The sequence below is a fragment of the Podarcis melisellensis genome (genome assembly GCF_964234715.1).
Source record: "Podarcis melisellensis genome assembly, chromosome: 5".
Classification (NCBI taxonomy): domain Eukaryota; kingdom Metazoa; phylum Chordata; class Lepidosauria; order Squamata; family Lacertidae; genus Podarcis; species Podarcis melisellensis.
In genome coordinates, this window is record NC_138537.1 from 44,660,353 (window position 1) to 44,686,842 (window position 26,490).

The 26,490-nt window shown below is 40.7% G+C and overlaps 1 protein-coding gene across 2 annotated transcripts; it reads right to left on the minus strand.

Annotated features, from left to right (window-relative positions):
• Window positions 1-3,484: 3,484 nt before the first annotated feature.
• On the minus strand, window positions 3,485-26,462 carry PCGF6 (polycomb group ring finger 6). Of its 2 annotated transcripts, XM_081911605.1 has the most exons (10): window positions 26,006-26,461; window positions 24,797-24,896; window positions 23,127-23,223; window positions 22,549-22,604; window positions 21,544-21,603; window positions 19,497-19,605; window positions 16,923-16,950; window positions 15,921-16,019; window positions 7,378-7,464; window positions 3,485-4,496 (listed from the first exon to the last, which is right to left on the minus strand). In XM_081911605.1, exons 1-10 carry the CDS (start codon window positions 26,294-26,296, stop codon window positions 4,428-4,430), a joined length of 996 nt encoding a protein of 331 aa, XP_081767731.1. In that variant the 5' UTR covers window positions 26,297-26,461; the 3' UTR covers window positions 3,485-4,427. The 2 variants fall into 2 exon arrangements, 1 of the variants encoding a protein (XP_081767731.1); XR_014168449.1 differs by lacking the exon at window positions 16,923-16,950 and having other exon boundaries at window positions 4,445-4,496; window positions 26,006-26,462.
• Between the last annotated feature and the right edge of the window lie 28 nt (window positions 26,463-26,490).

The following is a 26,490-nucleotide window of genomic DNA, read 5'->3' on the forward strand; positions in this document are numbered from 1 at the left end:
TATTACCCAAATGGCACAAATTTATAACGGTTTGCTCAGTCGTATTCTGAAGGATTGGGCCTGTGTTTTGCAAAAGGCAGCACTTGTTGAACAGTGGTGGTTAGGTAATTTTAGACTCTGTCCTTAATGGGCTTTTACTTCAACATGTGGTAAGCCATCCCTCTTGTTCATTTTGCCAAGTGGGTCCTGGACGTCTGCCCAGAATCCTGGTACCACTGTTTAGCTAGCAGATGCTGAAAAGTCTCCTGACTTAATCTTTCCTAGCATGGGTCAAGGCTGTATCAGAGGCACGCTGCCACAAGCAAGGATGTTAATATTCATTTTCCTAGAATGTAAAAGCTTAGTTGGGTGCCAAGAGATTTATTTACTTGGTAACTACAGTTTACTTTGAGGCTTCAGCCACAGATTCTGCGGAACAAAGTGTTCCTTTTGGGAGCAACACTCTAGAAAGGGACACATTCCTAGTACAGCGGTTTGTACTTCCCTTAAAGCCTTTATTTTTGTTGGCCAAGGCTCCCATTATTTTCAGGAGCTTGAGCTAATGGTTAACAAAAACTGCACACATTGGATTGTGCTCTCATTGGGCACAAAGTCTCAAGGCAAGTTACTTTTTCCTGTGTATGAATGCTCCTTAACACTTTTGCTCAAATAAATCAAGAATTGACAATGCTTGGATTCAAGGTTACACAGAACATCCACACATCCCAACCCCAAGAAGACCCTGTACACATAGTAGAGTAAATCTGGTACAGTTCACTTGCAAAGTATTTCTGGAAATTGCATATGCATACATAGACAAAAGAGCTTTAAGATTACAGTCTAAGGTAATTATAGCTAGGGCATTCTCACACCACCTCATAATTTTCTTGGCCCGAGAATCAAGTGACATTGAAGAGCCAATATAAAAAGACTCTCACATCTGCAGCCTCCCCTTAACATGGACAGTTTATTTCTGAACAAAAACATGTGATTCTGCCTCTCTGCCACCAGACAACCAGCCTTAAAACAGTCTGACACAGGGTATGCTCAGCTGTCCTCAAGCCTGAGGGCCTCATGCATTACAATTTAGTCTTGAAAGAAATGTGAAAGAGAACTTTGGTTTCTTGACCATATATGAATGAAGTTTCATTCTACAATAAAAGAGAGTAGGAATTCAGGTGTTACCAATTTGTTTATTTTAAAATATTTTTAGCCTGCCCTTCATTACAAAGCAACCCCAGGTCAGGATACAACAGTTAATTAAAACCACAATTAAAAACACAGATCATAAAACAGGAAGAACTACTATATCAGTGATAAACAAACTCAAAACTTAGCAGGGGCTATTAACATGCTACAAAGGCTCTTACATCTGCCATAATGATTATACCACTGTATGGTATACTCACATTGGAGGTAGCAGTATCAAATAGACAGAAACAGTTGGAAAGCACTAGAAAATTTCATTGCATTGTTGATTTGGGTGGGGGAATTGTTTCACTATTTATTTTCCAGAAATAAATAAATACTGGTGTAAAGCTTTAGCAGCACTGGTACTTACAAAGGTGTACCCAGGGCCCCTTGTGTCTCTGGCAAGGAGCTCTATCAGTGCCCCCACTCACCCCCCCCCATCACTTTACCATAATAGCCACATTAGAAATTATGACATTTTATGGGACCCAATTACTTGAAGCATCCAGAATGAAGGCGAGGCAGAAGGATGAAAAGAAATACACTGGTTACCCATTTGTTTCCAGGTTCATGTTACAGCCCAGAGCAGCTGTTTCTAGGTTCAATTTAAAGCCCTTTTGGAGAAGCCGTGTTGATTCTCTCTCAGCAAGACATGTTCTTCTATGTTGCATAATAATAGCTCTAATATATTTAAGGCAATGGCCTTTCCTCTTAAACCCTTTTACAAATCAATGTTTCATTGATTTTTGTCAGATGAGTTTTAAACAAATTTAATATTTTTTGTTAGAAAATATTCAATTGGACCCAGTGATTTGTAGATAGTTCTACAACTTCAGTTTTCATCACTTCTATTTAGCTTTGTTTTTCAGATACCCTTCTTGGGGTCAGTGGGGGAATCAGACATAGCACCTGCCCATCATCTTCCACACTGAAGTTCAAAGCAAATAATAGAATTAATTTCTCTACCTTTCTTTAGTAATCATGTCTTAATGTATCTTTGCTATGTAATGATCCAAATATCACCCTGGCTATTTTCCTGTCTCTAATGTACCTTCAGTGTTCTGTTCATTGTTTTGAGTGGGATTCAACTAACACGTCACACTAATGGAGGCTCCCACAAGTGGCTAGCTAGCAAAACAGGGCTTTTCTGCCTCTTCCACTGCCCCTCCAGCTGGCTCAGGGGAAGTGTTGGGAGAAACCCCAGAATAGCATGCAGGGGAAAGATAGGGGATATTGTTCTGTCTGGCAAACTGAAATGTTTGTGCTGACAGAACTATTGCCATAGTGCTTTGCTGAATTTCTTCTTTTAGCAATATGTGCCTCAAATTCTTTTTCACTTGCCTGCTAGTTTTGCTTTTCCAGCATGTTTATTATACTTCCTCTTTTCTTTTCTTTTTTAGTTTTGGAAGGCTTCTACTTTTTAACACTTTAAATACTTCATCTCTTAACACATTAGACAAAAATATTTACAAAAATAATTTTTTGTTCCATTCTGTTGTTTATAGAAAAACTGAACACAAACTGGATATTTTGAATATAAAACAGGTAGATATTTATGAATATCCCTACATCAAAAATTTATTGTAACAAAAGGCATTTTCAAAAGCAAAACCCTTCAATACACATTTGGTCTAAAAACAAGCTTTTCAGGTCACCATAAATGCGCATCTAAGCCTCTTTAAGATTATGGAGTAGCAGTTCCACAATAGGACAGAATCTTTAAGTGCACAGGTAATGAATTAAGAATTAGCAAAAGAAAATCTGACACCTTCTAAAGAGGCACGGGAGTTGCATCAGTAATGTGTCTTCCATCTACCCCTCCAATTGCATAAACTTTGTTTGCTGCCTATGTGATAATGGATTAAGCCATTGATCTTCAACTGGTGGTTTGAGAACCACTATCACAGGGGTGGGGAACTTGTGACCCTCCAGATATTGCTGGATTACAATTCCCACCATCCCTCTCCACTGGCCACACGGGTTGGGGCTGATGGGAGTTGGAGTCCAAGGTCATCTAAAGGGCCACGGGTTTCTCACACTTGCACTATTATATCATAGCCTGGTCTATGGGAGGTCACAACAGCAGCACTACTAGATAAATTTTTGGTTAAAAACTATGAAATGGATCTCCAGGTGCATGTCTGGGTTAATGGTGGATTCTGGGTCTGCAAAAGTTGAAGATTAAGCATTGTATAGCAAGGTTTAATGAAATCTTTGTAATAAGACCATTGCTGTGGCTATGTTACAGGAAATGTTAAAAATGAACTTCATTGTGTTGTTGTTTAACCAGAGCTTTTTTTTATTGTTCACTGGCTGGGAAACACAGGGCATTGTCTCAAGCTCGTATGCATGGAAGGGGGATAGACATAGTCATTTTTTACAAAGGTGGCAAAACAAAAGCTGGGGGAGGGAGTAGAATATAGTGGAACATCTGCAAGAAGGGGTGCTATGACAGAGGCTGCAAGGGACAAAGGCAAACATGGTAGAGACTGCAAGAAGAAGTGGGCTTAAAGGAAAGTAGCAAGGGATAGACTGCCGCCCTTCTGATAGACTTTCATAGAACAAAGTCTGGTTATTGTCTTCAATAGGAGTATAATCAGTTGCATGATGCCTTCCAAAGGGACCTCAAAGGCAGCCCTGTGCAATCTACTGTCACATCCACGCTGTGTGAGTAGCATCGGTATTCTGGTGTTTGGTTAACATGCGCACAATTTCTCTCCAATTTAAACTAATTTATAGGATATTGCATTTTTTAATGCTATTACTCACATAAACCATGAGATACAATGCTTGCGGTTTTTTGAAAGGTGATTACCCCCCCTCCCCCCATTTTAGGCACACAACTGAAAGGTTTCCCTTTCCTATTTCTAAACCAAGACAATAAACGTCTCTGAGAAGAACACATCTTTTCCAATAAAACACTGCACACTGGAGATAATCCCTGAGAACACCAGTGAAACTGTCTTTCAGATAAATACTCGTTTCAAGCTTAAGTCCTGGGAGTCAGCTGGGAGTGCTGCCAATACCCAAACCGCATTTAAGACAAATCCAGTCATATTGACACATTTGCTCTTCCCTGAACTAGCTAGGTGTTAATGAAATAACAGCACTGCAGTATTTATAGCTGTACTTGCTGTACAGCATTCCTTTTTCAGATTCTAACTTCCTATGCAGAGTGAAAACTGTGCATTAATGTTCATCATGAACTTCCCAGAATGAGGATCATTTGTTTCTTCAAAGCCCCTCCATGTTGGATTTTAACAAATCCTTGAAAGCGTGGGATCTCTGCTAAGAATCAGCCCATAGTGAAGTACAAGTAAGCCATCCTAGAAAGTAGGAGAGAAAAATCACACTTGTAAACAAGTCAAAATCAATGCAAAAACAAAGCCTTGCCACACATAAGTCTCTTTATGCCACCTAATGAAAATTTGCTCTTGATTGTGAATAATAAAATGCAGGATCTCCCAGTGTGCTATTTAATGAACAGAGGATCAAGGGAGTCAACAGCTGAGTATGAAGCCCACTTGTAATTTCTTTGTGAGTACAGTCCCATTTAGAGGTGGTTTGAAAACAACTGAACAAGTCATTCAGTTGTTTGCCTGTGTCTGAACACTGTAATACCCCTTTTAAAGAGAGGCTAACAGTCAGAATGCACAACCCATTGTTGAACTGTTCCACATCATATTGCAGCCACTTTTGTCTTTTGACTCAGCTTCTCCATCAAGCCACGGTTATTGCAGAGGCTCCTTAGGATCCAATCCTCCCTTCCAGTAAGTTTGAGGGCTGCTTTGCACTTTACAAGGCAGTGTTTGCTGCAGTAAAACCAGTGTTCAGCTTAGCAAAAATGCCAAGTGTTAATGGCAGATGCATCATCCTGAACACCTAGGTATGTATTGGAGAAACCTGACCGTCTGCATATTCCTGTTGTATGTACAGTACAGTACATGCTTTTTCTGAAGATGACAAACACACTATGAGTCATTCTCCATAAGCAAGCTTCAGCTTTCGATCCCAGGACAATGTGTTATAGAAGGCAATTTCCCTGAAACAAACTGCTGGAGTAAATGAAAAAGCAGGCACTGCTTTGGGGTTATATATAGGGTTGGTCCATACTTATGGGCAAGTCTGTACAAAAGCCATAGGGAGTCAACTGGCAACCTCCATTTGACTGCATAATTGGTGTGAACTGAGCCATTGAAATCAGCCAAATCACAACAGTTTTATATGTAGCCCTAGCATGGAAGTTTGGATACACAGAGATGGTGCCTTATGATAGGTTTAGCCTTGCCATAAGTCTGCCACAATTTCCTGACAGGCTACTATTAGGTGTGAAAGGCAATGCAGTGATTGTGAATTCTTCTGACATATACTGTGTTCAAATGTTGGAGATGTGTTGGCTAGAAAAGATCTACAACATCACACAAAACATCACCTATGAGCAAAATAAATTTTAAAAAATGTACTGCTGTATAACACCTTTCTCTACTGATTACACTTCATTCTGACACCTTGTCTAGAATGCAAAGTTAGCACTTATGCACCAAACTGAGAAATGAACAATTCAACCTGTAAAACAGGTTATTTTAATTCAGCAAGCTATCCTCAGATTTGATTAAAAGAGCCACCGGATTATAAACTGTATCTTATTTTTTTATTTTCAATTGTCCTTATATTGTACAATTTTAAAAAGTGGTAAGAATTCTACATTACTGCTGTGACCAAGCAGAGACAATATGTGTGTAGAAAGAGGCTTCTACAATGACTGCTGTTCTAGATGTGACCAGAGTATGCAAAATAATCCTGCCCTACAATGGGCAGCGGTTGCACCCAGCACCTGCTATCACTATGTGCACAATACTCTTGAATGCTAAAGTACAAGATCAGCATTGTCAATTCTGATTCCAGATGCACACTCTACCCACCACTGTCCTAACAAATGATTAGTGCATACAAAGCAGACAGAGCCAACCACCTGTTCAGCAGGGTTGATCTGTGAATGCAGAAGCACATGCTTAGCCTGCAGTATGCAAGGATGCCTAGATCAGAGCACATTCACCAAGGATAACAGAGTTGGTGAATTTTGCTTTTCCTCAACCTACTAGGAGATCCATGATATACCTTTTTGTGTCTTTAGACTGGGAGAGATTGCTTTCATTAAAAACAACAACGCTCTAAACCATAACAGCCTGAAATTTAGATTCAGGTAGGTAGCCGTGTTGGTTTGATGCAGTCAAAATATATTAAAAAATTGTCCAGTAGCACCTTAGAGACCAACTAAGTTTGTTCTGGGTATAAGCTTTTGTGTGCATGCACACTTCTTCAGATACCTGAAATTTGTTTATTTTTTAAAATTAATGTGCTGGTAGAAGCCATTTAAACACTACATGAAGACTCAGCTAGACTTAAGAAGCAGTCCTATACTTAAGTTCTGTTGGCTAAGATGCTATAGGATTTGGCTGAAGGCTATCCTGGCCAGCTTCTAAATATGCCAGCAGCACAACAGAATGCTGTCAGAACAGATAAAATGGGATGGAGGAGGAGCACACTTGCGCTGTATCCTATAGCCCTTCAATCCTGGTTGATAGGTAACTTTGCATCAGTGCCAGACCTGGCATAAGATTTCCCTCTCGCTTAAGTCACCACTCTGTCCACATCAAAAGAGCATTAGATGCACTTGGCCTCAGAACACACATGGGAACCTGAACACATTGCTAATGCTTCTTATCTCATAATCCTAATATGTATCTCACCTCGGTACTCCGGACACATACTATACATCCAGCCCCATTCCACTTCAACAGCTACACCTCACACAGGTAAGCAAGAGAAGGAGAGACACATGCTATGATGTTTAACTGGTGCACCTGACGCCTGTCTCTCTTCACCCCTTTTTGCTATACTTGAATACTCTTGCCCTGCCTCAACAGTGCTGCTCCACCATTCCTCCCCACAACAGTGGGGAGCAGTGCCTTCCACACAAAAGGGAGGTGCTCATCCGTACACACAGGCAAACTTGCTGTTGGTAAAAGCCAGGCGCTCCACTTCAGCCATTGCCACTGCTGGACTCATGCACAGTTTTGCCTTAAAGGTTCACAACTCAGAAGCCTTCCCAGTAAATGCAGTGCTTGGCTATATCCCCAAGGGGTGTGTGGGAGGCCGAGGCAGGAGACCAGAGGCAATTCCATTGCAGTTGTGGCATCAACTTACCTGCACTGCACTCTCCCCTAGAGCTCGCTGGATTTCCCTCAAAGTCTGATAGTGCTCCAGCAGGTGATCACCACATATTATGTCTACCTAGAAATAAACAGAAAAAAGTATCAAAAGCTGTTTTCTTTAGCTCCAGCAAGCTAGGGGCTTTAAAGTTTTAATTCAATGGCTGTTTGAGAACACATTTTATGTATCTATTTCATCTCCAGAAATGCTCTCCAGGACCTCAAAGCTACTCTTTTATAGTCCCAATTTCAAAAAGCAATTTGAGGATTTGGCAAGAGATCTCTTCAAAACACAAGTTTTTATTGCTATCAAGAACCCATTGTCTGCAATAGCACTGTAAAGTAACAAGCAGCTATGAACACGTAAAGGACACTCCTAAACAGATTGAGTTCGTTTGAAGACAGAACCCCCTGTCCCAGCTTCGTAAGACTTATTGCTTCTCTGTTAACTACTTTAAATATCCTTTTCCTGTCTTATTAACTCCAATGACTTTGGACTTTGTTCAAATATTAACTTCATTTTGTACTGTTCAGTGGATGTACCAATAAATATATCAAGAAATTCTATGTTCAAAGCAAATATCCCTTCAGAACAGGTGTGGTTAAACTTGTTAACATGAGCAGGTGTCCAAGTATCATTTTAATTAAATAACGCAGGAGCTCCTGGGTGCCAGTTCTCAGTGGACACTGTGTACATGCCATTTGCAATCTGTATCTCATTTGACACTAACAAGTCCCAGAGATACTGATCATTGGCAACTCTCTGAATGATTCTTTAAAACTAAACAGAGGTGCACAGTCCATTCATGTAAGAATTGCATGCAACTATTGCATGATATTGCTTAAGTCATCCACACCACCAGCAAACAGAAATCTCAAGTGATGCAACTGAAACAAAGATAGGATCAACAAGTCATGATCATGTCCATGTTTAATATCTAAGTCGGTAGAGTTCAGTCTTTCTAGTGTCAATGAATTGTTTCTGTGTTGATCAATGTGCTGTGATTTTGTTACCAACAAAACACTTTTGCATTACCGGGGATTTGGGGTTGTGTACTAGGGTACAATTTTAACTCCTGCAGTTTCAGGAGTTTGCAAGATTTGCAAGAAGCAAGTGGCAGCAGCAGACAAGTTGTCTTTAGGTTGTTTGTTTTGTTTTATTATGTATTTTGTGTTTTCATTTTGTATTTTTATGTTGTGAACTGCCCTGAGATCTGTGGATGAAGGGTGGTATATTAATGTAACAAACAAACAAACAAACAAACAAACAAACAAACAAACATTTTTTACTGACAATTTCACCATCAATCCTTGATAAAAGCTTCCTCAGTGTGAAAATGGCTGACTGGGTTCATAACAATGAGCTGTGCATCTTTGACTTATCTCTGGTGCTATTCTATGGTGGGTACGAATCTGTTCTGAATAACAGGAGGCAGATTATACTCAAGATGTTTCTGGATATTTTCAGAACCACCTCTCCCAGTCAGCAGGTGATTATTTTAGGTTTTTTTAAAAAAATCCAACAAAAACAAAACACATCCTGGAGACCAGAGTCAGAGATATCTTCACTGTTTGAAATGTTTGAAGTTAGTTCTGTTTCCTTCACTGAGGATTTTATTGACTTAGTCTGCTAGAGGATGTTCACCTTCCTAGGTTTCATAATTAGGATTTTTAGGAAGAAGGCTTCTGGTATAACTCCTTTGCTTGACACCACAGAATTAACTTTCTTTTAAGGATAAAAATTATGACTTATGTGCTCCCCCCATTTGAACAGAAATGAAGTTCCTTGGTCTTGTATTAAAGAGCATGTAGCAGTGTTGGTATTCTCCGATAACTCAATATTCTATAGGTGTGGGAGAGACCACCTTGAAATTTAAGATTCAGGTAGGTATCTGTGTTGGTCTGACGCCGTCGAAATAAAAAAAATTAAAATATTGTCCAGTAGCACCTTAGAGACCAACTAAGTTTGTTCTGGGTATAAGCTTTCGTGTGCATGCATAAAGAAAGCTTATACCCAGAACAAACTTAGTTGGTCTCTAAGGTGCTACTGGACAATCTTGAAATTTGTGATTGTTTTGGTCAAAAATAGCATCTAGGGGCAGAATTTATCATATTTAAACCTACCAGGTATACATTTCCAAATTATCTGCCCGGCTCGCTCAGTATTTATTCCTACATATTTCCCCTTTATCATGCTAAATTAGTACAAACATTTTTACAGTAATAGAAATCTCAAGAATCTTTAGAGGAGTCAACAAAGTTGGCCACGTTTGGCAGAAGCAGAAAAACATCTGATTGCTAGGGAAGCAGAAATCCTAACAGACATTTCAGGTACATTTTTTGAACAGCCTGTCTCCTGTTTGTCAGAGTGGATTACCGCCCTTTATCTAATGACACTAGAGATAACAGCAAGGACCTTGGATGTAGATAAAACAGAAAGAGGAGAAAGAGGGAGCTAGTAAGAAAAGAAAGGCGAAACAGAATATGATCAAGTGAAATGTCCTAAGTCCAGTCCATTAGAAACTGGACATTAGAGCTGCATTTATTTCTATGTATTTCCCCCACTTCCCCCTCTTTATCTTCCTAACTTATTACAAACATAAAAAAATGGCAAATTAGCATCTAATTGAAACACCAAGGTGCAAACACACACATTTTATCTGCATTTCAGACCACCTGCCTGTTTCCTATGGGCAGAATCCGAGGCTGTGCTCACTTTTCTCTCCTTCCCATTGCAGTCCCAAGTGGCCTCAAAATCTGCTCTGCAGAGCCCAACCCTCCAGAGCACATTTTGAGGGTGCATGGAAGGCTTCAGAGGACGGTGAAGTCACTCTGTACATGTGGAAGCCTGTTCTGCGCATACAGACAACACTAGATACAACTCTATGTATCCACACCATTAAATGCCACAAATTATGATCAGATGGAATTTATTCCAGTTTATTAACACTGGAAGCAAAATGTTAACCAATTCCATTGTAAAACAATTCTTCACAGTCCTGAGATTCAAAAGTGACTGCCTAGAGATATCCTGATGTGACCTTCGCTGCTGCAGTTCTAGACTTCAGATATTAAATGTTTCAGTGGCTTTAAATAAATGATTGCAAAGCTGCTTCCCCTCTACCTCAAAGTGCTTGGAATATTAAATGCCTAATTCTGCTACTTCAGTGCTAAGTCCTAAAGCTTCAATACTAATTGTTCGGGTGGGATTCAGGTGATAGCTGTAAAACTCAAGGGAATAGAAATACAAAGAAAAGAAGCAATTTGTTCTCAACCACCCTTTTAAGAAGCATCTATAGCATTTGTGATGACATCCATTAATCTCTGTGATGTAAGGAAATACATTACAGATAAGGGGGTGGGAATCCCATCTGCCAGCAGTGTTCTAAATCTATTTTAGACTTTTAAGTTTGGAATCAAATCAGTGTTACACTAGTGTTGCAACAATGAATATAACTGATTTGACCCTTCCTGGAAACAGGAAGATCATTATATACTGTAACTGTAAATATTCCCCTAATGAACACACTAAAGTCTAGTTAAAGCAAGGGAAAGAAACCTTTCTGATGTTTTTAAAGAATCACATGCCTTGATTGGGTGCATGCAAGTTATTTCCCTGACACCCCAATCCAATACATATGTATCTCAGAAGTTCCACAAACGTTTTATGCAGCTTACTCCCAAGTAAGCATGCCTGGAATTGGAAGGAAAAATAGATGGAAATGAGACATAAGGGATGCAACTTGTGCATTAAGCACTGGATCTGTCAAGTTTTTGTCAGGCTCCAACACCTTGCTCTCCTGACCACCCAGCAGCATCTTTGGCAAGAGTTGCACACTAACTTACGTTATCCCGAAGTGTCATCCCGGTTGCATTACAAGAGCCACCAGCTGACACTGTACCGCATTAGATGACTAGGGGGATGAATGCAACTCTATCTGGCTCTATAAAGTCTCAGCCTCAGGGCCTGTTCTTCAGTCTCCTTGTAAGCAGATCCGGTCAGGCTGACCTCCTACTCACCAACTGCCCTTCCTGGAACTTTTGTCCGCCTGAGACCATGATGCTTTTCTTTGGCTCCCTGCCTTGCAAACAATTTGTTCTTTCTTGTTTTGGGGGTTCTGATACTGGTTCCATTTCAGATGCTGAGCATTAACTTTAGATATACAGAGGTACCTCGGGTTACAGACACTTTAGGTTACAGACTCCGCTAATCCAGAAATAGTACCTTGGGTTAAGAACTTTGCTTCAGGATGAGAACAGAAATCATACGGCGGCAGTGGGAGGCCCCATTAGCTAAAGTGGTACCTCAGGTTAAGAACAGTTTCAGGTTAAGAACGGACCTCCAGAATGAATTAAGTTCTTAACCTGAGGTACCACTGTACCATAGGTGTCAACCTTCCCTTTTTTTGCGGGAAATTCCCTTATCCCAGCGCCATTTCTTGCTGCTTCCCGCTGCTATCCCAGATTGTTAGATATCCCATAGACTGTCCCTGGGACAGGTGAGGCTGCTGATCCCTTATTTTCAAATATGAAAGTTGACAGCTATGCATTGTACAGTGGTACCTCTGGATGCGAACGGGATCCGTTCTGGAGCCCCGTTTGCATCATGAGAAGAACGCAACCCGCGTCTGCACGTCTGCCTGTGCCGCGATTCGCCACGTTTGTGCATGCACGTGACGTTATTCTGAGTGTCTGTGCATGTGTGAGCAGCGAAACCCGGAAGCAACCCATTCCGTTACTTCCAGGTCGCCGCGGGACACAACCTGAAAAGATTTAACCCGAAGTGACTTTAACCCGTGGTATGACTGTACATGGTAAACACAGCTACTGAGGAGCCAGATGAAAAACTGCATCGGCTATTTATACAAATTATTGACCCCAATTCTCCCTTTGTTTATAAATTGCTCTCATTGTGCCGTTACCGTGCACCAGATATTATATTGCGCCCAATCACACTCTGATTTCTAGCAGAATATGCATCAAACCCATGCTACTTCTAATTATCTCCCCAAAGCCCGTCTTCATTTACAATAAACACTTTCATCTGAGAGATTCCTCTGACAAGGGAACACTTCTGTAAGCTATATTAGTACATCTAAAGCAGTGAAATAGCAAATTCCTTTATAACTGTCGCTCTCTCCCCATACTAATTCTCACTCAAAAGGCAGGCAGAAAGCAGCTTTTGGAAGTCCTGATATTAGGATGGCAAGGCACTTACTATTTCAGATATTTTTCAGACATTACTACAACAGTCTTATCAAGTGAAGACAGCAGCTCACAAGCTGATTTCAATAAGAATATATGAGTCCAGGGGGCAAGATGGCAACTAAGGGGTTGGGAAGACGTGGTTTATTCAACTTTTTTTTAAAAAAAGAATACAAATACTTAATGTAACACTTTTCAGTCCAAAGACTTCTAGAGTGCCTCAGCAGATGCCTAAAACAATAGCAGTCATAAAAACTTTAAAACCAGGACAGCTGAGACTACAGAATGAAAAAAGAAAAAAAAACGTAGTCTAAAAGGCATGAGCACCTGGTGCTGAAAGAACATCTAAGCTGGCACCAGGCAAGCTGCCTTGGGGAGAACATCCCAAAGCCAGGGCCACAATAGTAGCCAAGGCCCTACCTCTAATAATAATGGGGCTCATAAATTTACACAGGAAAGCAGGGGTGGCTAGCCACTTTTGGGCCAATGGCTGCAATTACCTTTGGCCAACCACTTGGGGTGGGTCACCCCCCCCCAAAAAAAAATCCCAATCCCATCCTCAGTGATCTATGCAGATGAGAAGGGAGGAGAAGTTGGAATCTCCACTGTAGTGCTGGGAAGAGAGCTGGGAACTTCTCCTGCCAGCCTAGTATTCTGGCGCTCATCCAATTTGTCTGATGAGCAGGGACAGGGTGATTTGAACCTCCAATGAAGTGCTTCTCCCAGCCCAGCACCATAACTCCTTTTTTCTTTTGCCATTGCCAGAATCAGTGTGGTTGGAAGGACAGCACACAAAAGAAATTATTTGACAGGCTGTGTCAGGCCTTCAGGATAGGGGCTTCCTGCAGTACAGCAAAACTGAAGAGGGATATGAGAATAGTAACATCAACAATATGTTCTGACAAGTAGTTACTGAAGCTGGACATTCTAGATATACTTCATTGCAATTAGTGAGCAAACAAGTATGAAAAGGTAGAAATATTGTTTTCGGATTGACCATGTTAAAATTAAATAACACCTGATAACATTCAAAAATCATGTTGCAATTATGTCTCTTTGCTGCAGGCATAAAACTAATCATTCCCTCAGTGACCAAGACCAGGACTTTTGAGCATCAATAACAATAATAAATAAACTGCCAGCCTATGGAAAGAGAGAAAATCAAGGCTCTCTAGTGCCGTGTCCTAGCAAAGAACTCCTCTGGACTCAACCACAATTAAGCTGGGAATCCTTAGGGGCCTACTTCCAAGTAAGATATCTAGGAAACAAGTGCAACATCAACTTTTATGTTCAACTGAAGTCTGTGGCATACAAGGCTTTTAAAGAGAGTGTTGCATGTTTCAGTAACAATGACAGAAGATGGAAGTTTTGCATTTACTCTTTTAGCATGGGATGGGGTTTAAATATGCATTGTCATATCTTCTATCTGCAAATTAATCTAGGCACACTTTGAAAATGAACAGAAGGTATGTCAACAGAAACAAATAAACCTGAACAATCAAAGGCATTTGCAGACACAGTTGAGAACAAAATATGTCTATCCCATCTTTGGAAAACAGATCACAACATATCACAAAATCAGTTCTGTAGGTTTTACAAATGTGCCCAATGAATTCACTTAGTGTACATTTTCATTACAAGAGAGCAACAAAACACACTCTGGAGTCTTAACACATCAGACCATTTGGGCAGATTAATGTTTTTAAAAGGCAGAATCAGAAACCTTTCTTTTAATTAGATGTGCAAATGCATCACGTGTATTAATGCAACTACAAGGACACATAATCCTTGAATCCTTTTCACCTTGCACATAATTGCCATTAAATCCTGTATTTTATAAAATGTGAAATCCAATATCAGGTTGTACCTGCTGAACAGCTGCACAATTTGGCAGAAGCCATGCTACACTCCCAGAACAAAAAATATGCCACCACCACGATGAAAGATGTAGCAGTGCAATTTTTCTGCCAGTGAAGATGGACGGAGTGATCAGTGGCATAAGGGAAGAACATTAGTACTTACGATTGTTTTATAATCTTAAAATATCATGACCACACCCCCCATTTATGGTGAAGTTTTAGACTAGACCTAGAGCTGTTGACACAGAATTTCTATCCTATTGACCTCCCAGACCACAACCAAACATAAGGTATGGTGTGATCAATCACAGCATAGAACTACCAGTATATAAACCCTGGACAGGGAGACCATAACTCAGACAGACAAGGTGCAGGCCTGGGCTTGTACAGAGAGAGTTCCACCTCATTAGCAACAGCAGTGATGAGGCTGCTCCTAGCTGTTCCTCTGTAAGAATATCAACTTATTTGCTCCAGGCATGGCTGCTGTATCCTTTGTTCCTACCATGGAACAGAGTGCCATCATGGACACTACAGCTGATATTCAGCTACATTTCAAGCAATGGCCCAAGAGTCCTGGTGGGCTGACTTGTTGGAAACCCTAAACATGTGTACTTCTTCAGAATCGCCTCCATTTTGGAGGCTGTTCAATAAAGGGTTATGACTTTGCCACATTTGTTGCTATGGTTTGGTAGATGGGGATCCCTTTCTCACACTCTAGAAGGCTATAGCTTCATTTGGCTTCGGAATGACACTACAAGGTGGGGAGATGGTCAATATGCTTGATGGGCTCAGGACAGTGGTCCCATCTCACTACTCATTCAGGTTCCCTGGACTGAGACGGAGGCAGGATTTTCAAGGTACACAAGTGCATAGCTGTTGCCACCAGGATGTTAGAGGGAGGGATGCTGAAGGGGAGAAGGGCCAAATCTGAGTGGCTACATGGCAACATGACACGTTGCCTATGTGATCCTGAAATGAGACTGCCATAGAAGGAAGCTATTTTGTTTTTAAAAATGGTGCTAAAGCTGCAAACCAGAGACAGCAAACAGCACATGTAAAAGGTAAACAAAAAGATATGTTGTCGAACATTTCACTGAAAACTCTGTTTTGCCCCTCAAAACATCACAGAGAGAAATACGGCAAAGTGCTATTTAAAAATCTATGTGGAGGAGTGGAAATAACTTTAAAGCTCTTATAATACAACACATTGGCTTGCCCTCTTACATTTGACTTTTCTTCTTTGGTTTCTTCTTCTGTGCTTGCTTGCTATTGCCTCAGTGTGTGTTACATAAATTCTTTGATGCAACAAGTGTGGCTTTTCCAAGTTACATAATGCCTTGTGAAATGCACTGCATGGAGAACGGTAAAAACCTCACTCGCATTCTTGCTGCTAGGAAGCAGACTTTCAGTGTGAGCAAGAGAGTAGAGGAGTGTCATAGCCAACGATATGGTGCAAACAATTAGCACAGCATACCTGGCAGCCAGGATCAAGGTCCATCTTTCTTCTGAGAAATTTCTCCACATGTCCAATTGTTGCCTCTCCTGAAACCCGTACAAACTTCTTTTCCAGTGGCTGGAAGGAGGAAACACATTTCATACTGTAAGGCTGTTCAGTAATGAAGGGGGCAATTCTAATCAGGTTCTTTAACAAGGACTTTATCCTTGTTGTTGTTGTTGTTGTTGTTAGATGAAACCAGTAAGTCATTTTCACAAATTTCCCCCTTAAACAGCTTTTTTCAGCAGTAAGACGATGTTGTTCAGCTGCAACCCACAGTTCCACTATTTTTCCTCTTCCACCCACAATCTCACTGCACATGTATCTTGTGTATTTAGTTCTTCTTCCCATAAGCTAAAGGAGGCATAGATGGTTCTCTCTGTTCCATGTTATCCTCACCACAATGCTGTGAGTTAGGCTAGGCTGAGAGCTAGCAATAGGTTCAAGGGTCCCAGTGAGCTTCATGGCTGAGTGGTAATTAAAAGCTGGATTGTCTCAGTCTGAGGTGGTAATCACTACACCACATTGGCTCTCAAATACATATATGTACCATTTTTATTTATTTCTTTACAAATTTCTACCCTTCACAGATAGCTCACAGACATAATTAAAAACATGATGTTCTGGGCATTGTTTAATCACTAGCTCTTTCTATAGAATACAGTCTAGCTGTTCACTCTTTAAAACAGGAGCAACTGACCAGTAACTCTTCAGATGTTGTTTGACTGGAGCATCTAAAAGGCTACAGGCTGGCCACCATGCTTCAGAGGCAGTCATAATGTCCAGTGCGCCTGGTCCCTCAAACTAAAACATTACATCCCTGCCTTTGCAACATTCCTTATCTTTATAAATTACAGATTTGCAAAAAAGCAGTATATACTCCAGGACAGAATCATTGGCTTTCTCAATGCAACATTTAGTTTTACTTATGCATGTCGTAACAATGAAGCAAAGGAAGATAAATTTTAGCAGTATTTGTACCTTAAATTTCCCAGATAGATCATTAGCTCTGAAAGAAAAAGAGAATTAACATAATAAATATGTCTGAGCTACATCTGGATTTGCAGGCTCAAACTGCTAAATCAATACAATGCCATTAGTTACAGAGTTTTTCTGTGATATATGTGTGTGTAATTTATATGCTCTTCAGGTCCTTGGATTATGCTTGGAAGCTTAGAACATTACCAGTTATCATCATTATCATAATCTCCTGTTAAAAGCAGGCAGCAGCACTCACCACAAGTTGTAGCAATTAGACAGGCTTCAAAAGTAGTGAAAGGAAAAACTGCAGTAGTTGATTCAAGTAGTTCCTAAGGCATGCACCACAGGGGTAAGTTTCCTATCTTCCAGGAAGGGGAAACATTTTCTGAATCAGATGCAACCCATAAGAAAAAACTATCATCACAGAAGTTCCTTAAACTGGATTCAGGAACAACCCTAATTAATAGACCTGCTTAGAGAGTGTGGATGACCCTACCAGGAAGAGCCAAGGTCACCTCATTTAAGCCAGGCAGGTTGTTAATCACCACCATTTCAATTCCATCTGCACTCCATAGTTAGTCCTCATTCAGTCTGGTTCAGCATTTAGATACTGCTTTACACTTGCTATTGCTGCTCTGCTGAGAACGCATATTGGTGTAATTAGAATACTGATAACACCATTCCTCAAGTTTGAGATTATTTCACCACATATTTCATATATGTTTAGATCAGCGCACTTTGAGAATTGGTCTCAAGAGAAGACAATGGCCCAGTTCAGACAAACATATATAGGCTTCATAGGCACAAATATGCAGTTTAATATCCTGGCTTGCTTTGATCCAGGTAGGCACAAGCTTCCTGGTTCAGGAGCAACTGGAAACTATTGAACTAGGCCAGTGTATTTAAAATATACATGCATATTTTTAAAAGCTTCAATGACAAACTGCTTTCTTTATACTGACACAGAAACAAATAGAATTACAGCCACTGTATTACCTTTATATTGAAGAATTCTGTATTAGGAAAAACAGTGAGCTTGACTTTAGTAGAACTAACCATGTAATTTAAGTCTACTTCTAGACATCAATCTAAAAGTGTGCAAGACTGGGTGCTGAGCAGAACAATCATATGTACAATCAGCTGTCAAATTGTATTTCAGAGGATTGACTGCTTTTCCTTTAGATACATGGAGGCAAATTCACTTGCAGACAAGAATTTTATCTTTCAAAAAACTGTAAGTCAACCCTTTATCTTCATGAATGTCTAAAAGGTTAACAAAGACAGATGGAAAAACCATGTTATTTCCAAAGCAGAAGATATCACAGTTTTTCCATTCCCAGGATTGGGGTGTCTGATACCCTTTTACTACTATAGGAAGGACTGGACCATTTCAAGATATAAATTGAATGATATGGAAGAGGTAATAAACAAAATTGCTCCCAGAAAATGACAAAATGTAAAACAAAACAAAATGTGTAACAGATATACATATACTACTATGACAACAACTATTGGTAATTACATTTGTAAACAACCCTTCATCCATAGATCTCAGGGCAGTTCACAACATTAAAAGTTGCTCATTAAAAGTACTGTTAACTGGCACACACACCATTACAAACAGCAATTCTGAACCAGGGTGATGCTGGATTAAGGCCCATTGAGACCCACGATCAGCACAGATGCTCCCTGAGCCAGTCACCATCTCTCAGCCTAACCTACCTCAGAGGATTGTTGTAAGAATAAAATGGGGGAGGGGCTTAAAGAGAACCACCTATAGTATTCAAAATGATTTTTGACTTATTGGAAATTCTTTTGATAAGTGCTTAAACTAAGGTTGCAGTAGTTCATAGCATTACAAGTGTCTCATTTTAAAAAGCGGGGAAAGTACAGATCACCATTCTTTTGGACGACAATATCCAATGTGACACCCTCAAGAAGTTTGAGTCTACAACCAACCTCTACCATTGACCAGGCAACTTTGTTGGATGCAAAATGGATATGTTAAATTAGAGAAAAACTAGTACTGCACATGTCCAGAAACACATTGGCTTGTCTTTTAGCAATAGTTACTTCAGTGTTTGCCAGTTGTCACTGCCACCTAGTGGTTAAAAACAGGCAAAGAAGGTTAGGCACCCCAAGTTACAGAACGTTTGGTCGGGCATGGTTTGATAAAATAGAACTGTCTTTACACATACTGTACACTTCATCAGAAAAGGTATAATGAGGGTTCTACATGTGCCTACTATAGAAAATTGCAGTCTGTTTCTGTAAGAACTGAACTTTTATTCAATAAATCAATCTGTAGAGATAAGAAAACCTTTCAGACCAGTGCAGAAATTCAAGATGAATCTACATCCACAGGGAAAGGAGAGATGGTTTTTGTAAGCCAAGAGTTCTACAAATAAAATTGCTAATCTGAATGTCTTCCATTAGCTCTCGATCTAATTACTGAAACAAAAAAAGCTAATGTTGCAACTGAATGCCAAGGCCAACATATCCTTTTACGTCCATGTCTTAAAAACACTACTTGTAAGTTAAAACTCAATCTACTAAATGTCTGCTTTTACTTACCCAATGAACTCGAGGAGTAGTGACATGTCAAGCTCTGGAGGGATACGGAAAACCGAGCCTACAACTTTACGGGGCCTCCCCCGGGCTATAGCAATTGGCTGTGGAACAGCTAGGATAATAGAAAGAAAAACAAAACTAGAAAACAAAGAATATATTTCCCACCTACAACAAGATACATGATGAAAGAACAAGTTACACGGACTTGTATCTTAGTTCAGAAATGCACTGCCTAATTCCTATCGGGGCTATTAAAATGTTTTTACTAACTCAAGAGTGACAACACTGTTTTTTCTGTGATTAATGTAGCATTTTGTTACAATTTTAACCCACATTTTCTTTCAACCCACTGGCCTGGTTCACGTGACATGGTAAGCCAAACCATGCTTACATGGATTACAAGGGCTGCTGGAGAAAGGACCTTGCAACCACTTTGTTCCTTTCCAATCCTTTTTACTTCTGTGCTATGCTGAGCTAAGCCAAGGTTTGGCTTAGCATGTCATCCAAACTGGGCCTTGTGTTTTAGAGCTTATCTTACTAAAACACAAGCTATAGCCAAGAACCTATAGTTAACACAACGCAAGTAGTTGTCCCAAGGAAGATGGAGCAAATGTTTTATTCTGCTCTGGAGACTAGGACCTGAACCAATGGATTCAAGTTACAAGAAAGGAGATTCTGACTAAACATCAGGAAGAACTTTCTGCCAGTAAGACCTGTTCAACAGTGGAACAGTTTTTCCTGGAACTCTCCTTCCTTGGAGGTTTTTAAACAGAGGTTGGCTGGCCATCCACCTGTCATGGATACTTTAGCTGAGATTCCTGTATTACAGGGAGTTGGACTAGACTCTCAGGGTCCCTTCCAACTCTACAATTCTGATTCTATGATACAGCATGAGCACAGTTCTCTGCCATTTTAACAAGAATCACTGTTAACTTAGTAACTGGCTAGTAAGCCAAAGTTATCGGTGGATGCAAGTATTCTCCTATATTAGATGAATTTGGACAGGCCTTGATGTTGTCATAAATGCACAGGAAGAGTTCATAAGCAATGGATATCCCAAATTCCCAAAGGGTGCCACAGACAAGAAAGTCTAGCATCATTGTGGGAAAATGATTGCTTGTACATAAGAGCATGAGCAAAGTTCTTAATGTTGCAAGGTGATTTCATAGCAGGAGGCCCGCTTGGAGCATGATCAACGCGTGGACAGCTCATGCTGTCCCAATGATTGGTCCACGTAGCATAGCCTGATCGACTACGTGGCCTGGTGTGATGGCATGGCATTGTCCTTATCTGCTGGCTGAGAAAAAGTTGCTTTCCTTGTATTTGTATCTTTTTGAGTTCACACAATAAAGTGTTGGCTGCAGCCGCTGCAGCAGCAGCCAGAATTCTTCAACCCATCTCTGTGTGAGACTGATTATTACTGATGGCGAGCAGGTTCTCGTCACATCATAGCACATTTGCTATGATGGTCTGATCTAATCATATATATTGTGCTGTGCATGCATGATCTAGTAATCCTTTCTCTACTCTTCACTCTATTTTGAGCCTTAAAAACCCTAGCTGTCTTTCACAGACATGAACAAAATCACTACACAATTCTTCTTAGCAAAAAATGCTGACTACATAATTCATTTGTGAATATCACAACTCTAAACTGCCCTGCTATCTTATAGCACATTAATAAGAGAATCTTTAAGCTAGTTAATTAAGCTTAATAATACTCTTGTGGGGCAGATAAGTTACTGTACTATTATTTTCATTCTGGTGGGGTAGGAAAAGGAAACATTAAACAGCTTAATCAGGTTCAATGAACAATGACAGTTGCTCAGTCAATCATCTGTCATCCTTCTAAATACTGTACCAATTACACTATCCTACTTGGAACACGTTTCATGATCATACCCATGGGACATCCCCTAGCATCAGCCTGACCATAGTCTGTGGTTAGAAAGCTGAGCTACCTGATCCACTGGAATAAAGCGGCATGACAATTCTTACATACATATTTTTAAATAGCAATGCTGCTACTATAGTTGTTATAAAAACTTACCAGGCTTAGGTATTTCCAAACCTCTCTCTCGGTAGAAATCATGCATTTGCTTTTTCTCTCCTAAAAAAATGCAATACAAAATATTTTTGCTATGTTTGCTCCACATAGAAAATACAATGCATAGATGTGTGCAGAATCTGTGGCTCTCAGTATGTTATTGGGCTCAAACCCCCTCCGGCTCCAGCCAGGAAGGCGAACTATCAGGGATGATGGGAGTTGTAGTTCAACAACAGCTGGAGAGCACAGGTTCCCCCAACCCCAGTATAGATATATTTTCTCAAACTACCGGTAGTTGGTTAGAGATACAAAACATGCAAACTAAAGAATCCATCATTATCATTCAGCAGGATTTTCATACATTTATAGTATTGTGTCATCTAAAGATTCTTAAGTCAGCAAAAAGAGAGGAAAAGTCTTAAAACAGAAGCAGTTAAGATATATAAGGTAAAGGGACTCCTGACTGTTAGGTCCAGTCGCGGACGACTCTGGGGTTGTGGCGCTCATCTCGCTTTATTGGCCGGCGTACAGCTTCTGGGTCATGTGGCCAGCATGACGAAGCCGCTTCTGGCGAACCAGAGCAGCGCACGGAAATGCCATTTACCTTCCCGCCGGAGCGGTGCCTATTTATCTACTTGCACTTTGACGTGCTTTTGAACTGCTAGGTTGGCAGGAGCAGGGACCGAGCAACAGGAGCTCACCCCGTCGTAGGGATTCGAACCGCCGACCTTCTGATTGGCAAGCCCTAGGCTCTAGAATCAGACTCCTTTGTCCAGCCACTGTTCACAATATTTAAAGCTCTTCTCTACAACCAAAATGCCTACCAACAGCTGAGGATCTCAGATGGTTGTGTGACAAACTACATGATGGGGTTCATGCTTCTGCAGTCACAGAAAACAGACACAGCCCTTATATCAAGAACCAAGGCAATTTAGGAATTATCTAATTTGCAGCTAACACATTCTCTGGTGAATCTAAATAGCACTAGGCTCAAAATAAAAGACTTACTTTCTTCCAAGCTGACAACTAATTTATACACTATGTCTTGCAACTGTCGATCCAGCCTGCAGAAGTAGAATAAAAATATTAATTAAATTAGTGATTGAATATGGGTTGTGGTAGTGAACTGTTGAAGAGCCGCAGGAGAGGAACTAGAAGCTATTTTCAATGGCATACCTAGATTTGCAGGTTTCCCTATCTTGGGAAAGATTTGAGGTTCAAGCCAAAATATCTCAGTTACAAAAGCAACTTTACAACCATCTTTGAAGCAATGCAGTGGCGCACCAGAGGAAATAAGAAGTCTCAAACAACCCTTGTGTGGGAAAGTTTCAAGACCAGGGAGGCAAATCTTTTGGATATGCAAAACTTTTGTTGGTAAACAATAAAGCGAATTGTGTGAGGTGCTAGACCTTTTATGAGACAGCAACGTTTCCCTCCAGTGCATATAGCAAGTTAGAAGTATTTTTCAAGTTCCAATAATATATTTTAGTCCAAAATAGAAATATCAGTGTTATCTGAAAACCATTGCTTCTTTTACACACACACACACAAAATATAGATAAACAATTATAATTAAAATATATTACCTGATATTATAAAGGGGTTGCGTCTGATGTACTACAATGTTGCATTTTGGGCATCTGTTACTGTAGTAAAAATGTCTTACTATGCAGCTTTTACAGACTGTAGGAGATAAATTTTGCAGTTACAGGCCTATAATGTAGTAGTACACAAGTTCCAAAGATAATACAGAATACAGTATATAGCATGTGTCACCTAAAATGCAGAGCAACTGTAGAATGTGTGTGTGTGGAGGATAAAAACTTTTTCAATTGATTTCTGCCCTACTTTTTGATACAAAATTTCAAAGGCTTACTAAAATCTTACTGAAAAAACTTATTAAGAATAAGTCTTGAATAGTGGTATGCAATATGTATTTACTTGATATCAATCTCTCCCTTTTCATACTGAAGGATCCACAACATGTTTACATAAAATAATACAATTTTTATTAAGGTTGATTCTAGGTCAGGCATAGGCAAACTCGGCCCTCCAGATGTTTTGGGACTACAATTCCCATCATCCCTGACCACTGATCCTGTTAGCTAGGGATGATGAGAGTTGTAGTCCCAAAACATATGGAGGGCTGAGTTTGCCTATGCTTGTTCTAGCTGCTCCAACTCCCAATGCTACTCTGAGGTGGTATATAACCCTCCCCCTCAAATTACTGCAACTCTTCCCACTGTCTTTTATCCCTCTTACTTTCCCAGCTGCTGCAAACGGAATGGTCTGTTGCCTGGCTGGGCACTCCTTATTCCTTTCACTGTCAAAATGCATATCATCTCACAGTCCAAGAACCGAAAGGGAGGAGCCAGGTGCAGCAGCTGCACCTAAAGCAAGCTACTTTGAGCATGTGCTTTCATGCAGAAAGCCCTGGGTTCAATCTTTTGCATCTATATTGTGTGTGTGTTTAGGATCAAATACCAGAGCATGTGAAACACCTCTACCAGAACTTAGAAAGCTGCTGTCAGGCAGAGTAGATAAACAAATACTCTGCCCCGATTAAAGGCAACTTCCTAGGTTCCTAACCAGCAGGCAATATGAAGACTCTGGGCTGGGCAAGTATGGAATAAATACAAGGAAAACTACTATTTCTTGGACTGCACAGCAGTAACATCTGTGTGCAGTACCTCAGGCTTCAGCTGTCACCCAATGACTCCAGGGATTTTGGATTACAGCATATTTCTACTGTTATTTGTAGTACAATACTACTTTTAATGTCATATTTTTTATAAATTGCTTTCTGGTCACTGACCGTATTAAAGATATTTGATTTTTGGATTACAGAACCCACTCCAGATCTGCATCTGCATATGGTCATCTACAGCCTAGCCATGACATTCAGGTTAAGGAGCAGCAGAAGCTGAAGTCAGGGTAGTTATTTAAGTAGAAGAAAATGTGCTAAGATCTATTTAGGAAGCTGAATATGAAAGGCAAATAAAGGAATGATTTATTTTAATTTATTTCAGAACATGATCATGGAGAATTTTGGGGTGGGGGTAGTATAATCCAAGACATACTGTAGCTGGATTGTTTAGAATTTCCAGGGCCCCTCTTAGAGGCATCCACCACTATGCAGTTACCACAATTAATACAACATTGTTTTACATTATCACCAAAATGTACTTAGGCTTGATATTTCTGCATAGATAACATCAAAGCTTCTGTTGAGTAAGAAATTAATATTAGTACTTACATGTATGAAGACACTCTGTGATGGTTGTGGCATCTATGAAGTACCCTTTGCAGATAGAACACATTATATATGGTGTCAGCTCAGAGAGGTTAATCATGCGCTGCAAACAAAAAAAAAGGAGGGAAATAGCAATTTTAAAAGTTTTGCTTGTTACCAATACAAAGATGTATATTGTTTATTGTTTGATTAAAGCACAGCATTAGAAGTGAAGTGGGGATTTTCCTGAACACGGTCTTTTTAATTTTGTTGTGAACTGCTTTGTGAACCATTTAAGTGAAAACATATGTAAACATATAGAATAAATGAAATTAAGAGCATAAGAAGAGCTTCCTGGAACAGGCCAATGGCCAATGGCTCATCTTGTCCAGTATCCTGTTATCACAGTGGCCAACCAGATGCTCATGGGAAACCTGCAAGCAGAACCTGAGCATCAGAACATTCTCCCTTCCTGCAGTTTCCAGCAACTGGTATTCAGAAACATTACTGTCTCTAGCCGTGGGAGATGGTGAGGAGTATTTCACTGGAGACACACAAAAGATGTCACATTGTGAGAAAACACAGAGCAAGCAAAACGTATATAGGAAAGGGCCATAAACTCTGTGGTAGGTCGTCTGCTTTGCATGCAGAAAATCACAGTTCAATCCTCGACATCTCTAGGTAGGGCTTTGGGAGACCATTGCTCAAAACTCTGAAGAGTTGCTGCCCGTCAGTGTGCACAATATTGAGCTAAATGTACCAATGGTCTGACTTGGTATAAGCAAGCTTCCTATGTTCCTGATCCCACCGTTCCCAAGGAACTCACAGGAGAAGATTAGGTAAGAGAAAGAAGCCCAAGAGGTATCCAAGGAAAGTCAAAGCTGAGCAAGGATCTGAATCTGAAATCCCTAGCCAGCTCTCTAGCCACTGCACCACACTGGCTATATTTGGCACAGGGCATCATAAGAAGCGCTGTTTACATATTTATATCCCCATCCTTTCATCAGTGAGTTCCAGGAAAAAGTATATGTGTTGCCTGCTCCCACTTCCACCTTCACAACAAGCCTGTGAGGTAGGCTAGGCTGATAGATGGTGATCGATCCAAGGCCAGCGGAGGGAGGATTTGAACCTGCTTCTTCTCCATCCTAGTCCGACGGAATCTCACCCCATGGTGTCTGCTTCACCCAAGGGTGCCCCTGTGCTCCCCCTTAAGCGCACTGCCTCTTGTTTTACCTCATCCTCATCTTCGCCTTCCTCCATCCCAAACCCCCCGAAGGGGTCCGTGGACCCCCCTCCTAAAGCTGCTGCTGCTGCTGCTGCTGCTGCTTCCTCCACCTCTTCTTCCTCTTCCTCATCCTCCTCCATCTCTTCGTTGCTGGACTCTGAGCGGCTTCCCGCTTCGAAGCGGGAGTTTTCCCCGGAGCAGCCCGGGGCTTCCAGACCCGCTATCGCTTCTTCATCGTCGACGTCCTCCTGCTCTCCCGCGCCCAGCCCCTCACCGGCCGCCTCCACCTCTTCGCTCATCGCCGCGCCTTTGAGGGAAACAAATGCACGGGCCGCCTCGACCGACAAGGAGCAACCGAGGAAGTGCCTGGGGGGCGGCGAGGGTGAACGTAGTTCACACCCAAAGGAACTATTCCTGTCCTTTCTTTCCTATCTCTATGATCCTTCCCTAAACGTGACTACAGCTTCAAGGCGCGTGCGCAAAGCCTCTTGGC